The sequence below is a fragment of the Gossypium arboreum genome, chromosome 13 (assembly GCF_025698485.1).
Source record: "Gossypium arboreum isolate Shixiya-1 chromosome 13, ASM2569848v2, whole genome shotgun sequence".
NCBI lineage: Eukaryota > Viridiplantae > Streptophyta > Magnoliopsida > Malvales > Malvaceae > Gossypium > Gossypium arboreum.
In genome coordinates this window covers 12,954,536-12,960,619 of record NC_069082.1, presented here as the reverse complement: position 1 = coordinate 12,960,619, position 6,084 = coordinate 12,954,536, and the positions used below count along the sequence as shown (strand labels likewise).

Here is a 6,084-nt window from a genome sequence, read left to right as displayed (position 1 = left end):
AATTTGGGCTTCTACAATGTAAATAGTAAAATTGAATTAATGTTGCATATCGGCATACAATACTAAAAGCCAAAATTCTCATATAATTACATCTACATAAATGATGAGGAATGGAGGAGAAGGAAAAATAATAGAAGAGTTATAATCTTAAGAAATTGTTACAAATGATAGATTTGCTAATATATAAGAGAAGTTCAAATGTATTGTTGAGGTACTAAGTAGGTGATTGTTATAAAATGAATTAAGAAAGTCTTAAATGATAAATTGGTTGGTATATATTAGCAATAGTTATGGTATGTAGGAAGAGTAAGTCCTCTAAAGGACTTATTTGTAAAATTTGATAATTATGTTAATTTTATAAACCTTGTTATCTTTTATCGAATAGCGTGTTATACTATATGGACTTGATGTGAAATAAATTTGATCAATTAAATTTTAATTTATGGATAGGGATTTAAGTGAAAAAATGTTGAAAAGTAGAAAAAAAAAATTGAGATAGGGAGCACGTTGTGACGACAAGAGAACCACGTGGAACCCCTGACATTGCGATGTCACCCCAAAAATTTTCAAAATTTACATTTCAATCCTTGTTCAACCTTAGATTGTGTTGAAAGCTATTATAAACCACATAAGACTTGGAAATAAATATGAAACATATAAGAAACACATATTGACCCAAATTTGATTATGTAGACACTTAAAATAAATTGAATTAGATTGTAATCACTTCGGCAACAAATGTAGTATCTTGGTATCTGGACTCAGAGATCGGATCACATACAAACCAGACCTAGTGATCGGATCAGGTTCAAAGGTGTTATACTAAGATTCACATTGAGCGATATTATCCATGGTTTGCACTTCGTACAGTATGTTGGTATCATCAAATAGAGAAAAGTAAGACAATGTTGTTTCATCAGCCATTCCAACTACAAATAAATCTTACTGTTTCCTTACATGCCTTTGGTGAAATGCTTTTATCCTTCTTAGGCCGTCTTCAAGAGCTGAGATTTCACAAGCAAAAGTTATACGAAGCCAATTCTTCATTCCAAAAGCCATCCCTGTATAATTTTGTGGCACTTTTGTCATGAGATTTACACAAGCACAGAATCATGATCATCGAAATCCATCACCTTGAGCCTCAATTCTTTCAATTGTTCTTTACAAGAATATTTTGATTTTGCACCAAATAAATGTAATTAGAAGCCTACATTTTGTTAAAGAAACTTGAATTTTTCTTATCTTACCAGCTGGGACAATAATGACGGACTCCTCTTTAGCCAGCTTCATGCAGAAATCTAGGTCATCACTGATGTCTTCCAGTAGTGAAACATTCAGCTTCACCTGCAAAATATGTAGCTATCTAGCAATATATACATGTCCTCTATCTTCTGCAGACAAATCGTAAGATTGATGGCCTCACCATTACAAACATTGATCCTTCTGGTTTCTTTGGGCAAGTAAGACAAGGTACCTCCCTAATTCCATCAAAGCATTTATCGGCAGCCTCTTTTAGTGTCACAATCACTTTTGAAAAGAAATCATCCTTTGTATTCTCCAGGATTTGGGGAATCGCTCCCTAATGCATAAAATACAATTATATATAACCAAGAGAAAAAAAACAGGAGAAATAAGAATAAAAAAATAACTCTCTTACATTCAAACCCAAGCTTATAAAATATTTTTCTCCAGTGTTAACGTTAAAGCTATATAGTAAGGTGCTGGAGAATGATGCACCATAAACTGATAGCATTTAATGTCTTTTTAGCGTGAAAATCGCGATGCATTGGCTTACATTTGTTCTTGCTCTTTGAAAGTTGATGTATTTTTCAGACTAGAAAAGCATTTTGCATCACGAACCTGAATGAAGGTTGCAGGATCAGTGGAGATATTGAGAAAGCCTGTAATTGACTCCACAATCTGAGAGTGATGGAACAGGAACATTAACACCATTGATTGTTATCTTATGATTTCTGTTTAGATACTTGAATAATGAAATTACTTCAAATTAAACATGTGCTAATTGTCATAAGCCAGAGAGATGGACAGAAAAAAAACAATGAAGGCTAACCCCAGACTTTTGAAGGATGCCATTAGGATCACTAGTTACTAGCCAACCAAGTCGCCAACCAGGAACAACCCATCTCTTTGATATAGACCCAAGAGAGAGAACTGGCACAATTGATCCAAATATTCCCATTGGCACAAAGGGAGCGCTTCCAAATGTAAGATGGCCATAAACTTCATCAGCAATGACCAAAATTCCAAGCTTTCTTGCTGTCTCTGCAACCTAATTCAAATAATCTTCAATTTTTATAAAATAATAGTAATAAAAGAAAAAAAATTCTAACCATTTGGATACTTAATTTACCATTTTCAGATGGTCATAGCTATAGACACTTCCACAAGGATTGCCAGGGTTTATAATAACTATGGCAACAGTGTTGTCATCCGCTAGAGCTTCAATGGCATCAACATCAACTTCCCAACCCCTAGCAGGAAGGAGATCAAAATGACGGACTTGGAGATGTTCATATGCAGCACGAGATTCATAGAATGTAAAGCCTGGTCTTGGGAGCAAAATGTTGGCACCAGGGCGGTTAATGGCTGCTAATGCAACTTCAATTGCTTGTAAGCATCCACTTGTAACATAAATATCACCCGCAGATAACTTGTATGGAAGGTCACGATTAAGATAATTTGCAATAGCCCTGTTAGAATCTTGGAAGTATAATTATAATTTTTTAAATACATATAAAACAGACCATTCTTGATATTTTCTTTGCAAGAACAGGATTTTTTTTTTCTTTTGAATGAATATGGAAAATGTAAATATATAGAAACCGGAGTTAAGTGTCTATAAATATTACCTTCTGGCAGATAGAACTCCAACAGTAGGTGCATAACCATTGTACTTGGCTGAATGGACGGCATCAACTATGGCTTCTTCCGCTGTTGTGGAAGTCCTAAAGCATGCAAATTGAGAGGGATCGCCGTTGCCTAGGGGAATGGTGGGTCTCAGATCATCGGTGCTGAGATTTCCAATTACCAGATCAAGAACTCCTCGCACACTGATTGCTGATGCCGAGTTCAGCCTTTTGTTCCCTTCGAAACGCCATTGCTTTGAACTATTTTCCATCTTGCTTGTTACTGCCTCGAATTGAGTAGTGGTCTGCAGCGCACTATCCAGGTTTTGCAGTTAACAACAAACAAGATAGCCAGATATAAAAGCTACATTACCCCCACTTAAAAAAAGAACCGAAGAGAACAGACAACTGATATTGTCGGGCACTATTATATGGATAAGAACATAGATTTTTTATACTTCATATTTTTATAATTTGTAAAAAATTAAATTAAATTTTTATAATTTTAAGGTGTTTAACTAAAATTTTATTTTTACTAATTTAAAATTTTTTAAAAGAAATTTAAGGGTCTAAAAAATAATTTTATATTTTAGGAGGCCCAGGGCCCATGCCAGCCTCTTGACTTCGCCCTTAGGAGGGTAGCGCTTTTTGTTTTTTTGTAGTCAAATGAAGTGGGGCTGAGCCCTATAAAACTACAAATTAATCAACATGGCATTACGTAAGAAACATGATTGGGATCGTCTACTAAGAATCTGTAAATTTCTAGCGATGGATGTGTAAATCTTTTTATTTTGAAAATCTTGGGCAACCGCAACCTTGTTAGCTTCCCTGTAAACATGGTTGAACCCGACTAGCCACTATTTGTTACAAAGCTTTCAGAAGCCTCTGTTTGACTGCAAGCCAAAAAAAAAAGACAAACTCTCTGTAAACCTTGGTATTTCCAAACAGACTTCCAAACATCATCATTAGGACTCCAGGAATTTTCTTTTAAAGCCCAATAAGCACTTCGAACAGAAAAGGACCCTGAACCAGATCTAGCCCAAATAATCCTATCCACTCCCTCAGCAGGATGAGGAGGGGGAATACTTACTATACGTTTAGTCATTGCATTAGGTAGCCATATACGAAGCAAATCCACATTCCAAGAACCATCAGGGAGCACCTAATCCCTCAAAAGACTTTTCAAATCAAGTCTAGAATGAGTCGAAATGTAAGAAAAAAGAGAGCAAAATCAGGAACACAAGAATCTTTCCAGCTACAGATTGTAGAGCCATCACCAATAGACCACATGAGATTTTTACAAAGAAGGGGTTGCACCTTAGAAAGGGAACGCCAAAGGTGAGAACAGTTGCTTCTATGAATGGTCTCAAGAAGTTGGTTCTTCCATCCATATTTCGAATGAAGAACAAGAACCCATAAAATATCCTTTTGAGAGACAAGATTAAAGCCAATTTTCATAAGGAAAGAATTATTTTGATCTTGAAAATGCCAAAACCTAAGGCATCCACGAGATCTAGGCTGACAAATGGACTCTCAACCTACCAAAGCAATTTTATGATGTCTAGTAGAGCCTCCTCAAATGAACTGTCATGCAATCTTTTCAATCTCATCACACACCCCTTTCGGGACTAACAAAAACTGCATGAAATAGTTTGGAATAGCAAGAAGGACTGATTGGGCAAGTGTAACACATCTCGCAAAGGAGGACTGATTGGGCAAGTGTAACACATCTCGCAAAGGAGAGTTTCCTAGCTTTCCAATTTTGCAATTTACACATCATTTTTTCAACTACAAAATTCAGAGTACTTTTAGTAACACGACCATGAAGGAGAGGCACTCCCAAATAACTCCCTAGATTAAAAACCTTCTGAAACCCAAAGAGCTAACTAATCTGATCACATAAACTATTATCAACACCTTTGGAAAAATACATATTGCTCTTCCTTGCACTGATATTATGACCAGAAAAGTCGCAGAAATGTTTAAGGATTTCCTTTAACAAAAAAGCTTGATCCATCTCCGCTTTGCTGAAAATGACAAGATCATCAGCAAAAAAGAGATGAGATAATGACAGGCCCGACCTAGATAACCAAATCGGATGCCACTTGCTAGTTGTGATTTTAGAATGAAAAATATGCCCTAACCATTCCATGCAAAGAACAAAAAGACAATGCAATAAATGACATCCCTGTCTAATCCCTCTCACAGGCTTAAAGAATTGAGATGGAACTCCATTCCATAAAAATTGCATAGTAGGTGAAGAAATAACACCCATAATAACCTTTTTGAGAAACTCGGGAATCCTAGTGGTAACAAGGGACTCATCAATAAAATCCCAGCTAATCCTTTCGTAGGCTTTCTCCATATCCAAATTAATGGCCATCCAATTTCTACAACTTTCTTACTGCGCATCGAATGAATGACTTTTTGCGCAATAATGACATTATCAAAAATGTTGCGACCAACCCCGCTTGTTCAGGTGTTATATAATTTCAAAACACCACTTTAAATCTATTGGCGATCACCTTAATCACCAACTAATACATAACCGAGCAAAGACTAATTGGCTGAAATTGACTGAAGTCCTCCGGACGATCCTTCTTAGGAATAAGCACAATTAATGTATTGTTAAGATCCTCCTCAATTTTATTACCAGCAAAGATTCCCTGAACCCATTCATAAACCTCCCATCTAATAGTATCCCATGGACTTTGGAAAATAAAGACCATGGAACCCATCACTTCCGGAAGCCTTCAGCAGAGCCATGTCAAAAAGGGTCTTCTTAATCTCATTATTTAAAATCAACTTTTTAAGAAAATCAATGTCTTGCTCCGTGAGGTGAGGAAATAAATTCAACGGAACTGCACTCATGGGAGTTGGGATCTCACCATACAAATTCTCAAAAAACTTGGGTGCTTCATCACTGAGAATACTCTAATCCGAGCACCATTCCCCACTACTTATGCGTAAAGCCATAATGCGATTAAATTTCCTCCTTTGCATAGTGTGACTATGAAAGTACTGGGTATTACGATCCCCAAATTGAAGCCAATCACACCTAGCATGTTACCTCCATATAAGCTCCTCATGATTGAGCATATTTTCCAATTCATCACAAACCTCCATCTCTAAGTCAACTAGCCTACTAGAGGAAGATCGATCCATGGCCTTTTGAATGTATTAAAGCCTCTCTTAGGTGGGCGCAACATTTTGAACC

General features: G+C 36.3%; 1 protein-coding gene across 2 annotated transcripts; it reads right to left on the bottom strand.

Annotated features, from left to right (window-relative positions):
- Positions 1-680: 680 nt before the first annotated feature.
- LOC108461332 (probable aminotransferase TAT2) lies at positions 681-3,298 on the bottom strand. Of its 2 annotated transcripts, none has more exons than XM_017761146.2 (7): positions 2,871-3,298; positions 2,372-2,711; positions 2,072-2,290; positions 1,861-1,920; positions 1,424-1,579; positions 1,248-1,344; positions 681-1,061 (listed from the first exon to the last, which is right to left on the bottom strand). In XM_017761146.2, the coding sequence occupies exons 1-7, from the start codon at positions 3,137-3,139 to the stop codon at positions 943-945; spliced, it is 1,260 nt and encodes a 419-aa protein (XP_017616635.1). In that variant the 5' UTR covers positions 3,140-3,298; the 3' UTR covers positions 681-942. The 2 variants fall into 2 exon arrangements, with proteins under 2 accessions (XP_017616635.1, XP_017616636.1); XM_017761147.2 differs by having other exon boundaries at positions 2,372-2,721; positions 2,871-3,085.
- Positions 3,299-6,084: the final 2,786 nt, after the last annotated feature.

What these genes read in the sequence shown, in the direction of transcription:
- LOC108461332 (XM_017761146.2), bottom strand. Translation starts at nt 3,139, where the DNA reads ATGGAAAATAGTTCAAAGCAATGGCGTTTCGAAGGGAACAAAAGGCTG. An exon ending in GGAGTTCTATCTGCCAGAAG is followed by an intron (nt 2,712 to 2,870) that starts GTAATATTTATA and finishes AGATTCTAACAG; the next exon opens with GGCTATTGCAAATTATCTTA. An exon ending in CGTCATTATTGTCCCAGCTG is followed by an intron (nt 1,062 to 1,247) that starts GTAAGATAAGAA and finishes AAAATTATACAG; the next exon opens with GGATGGCTTTTGGAATGAAG.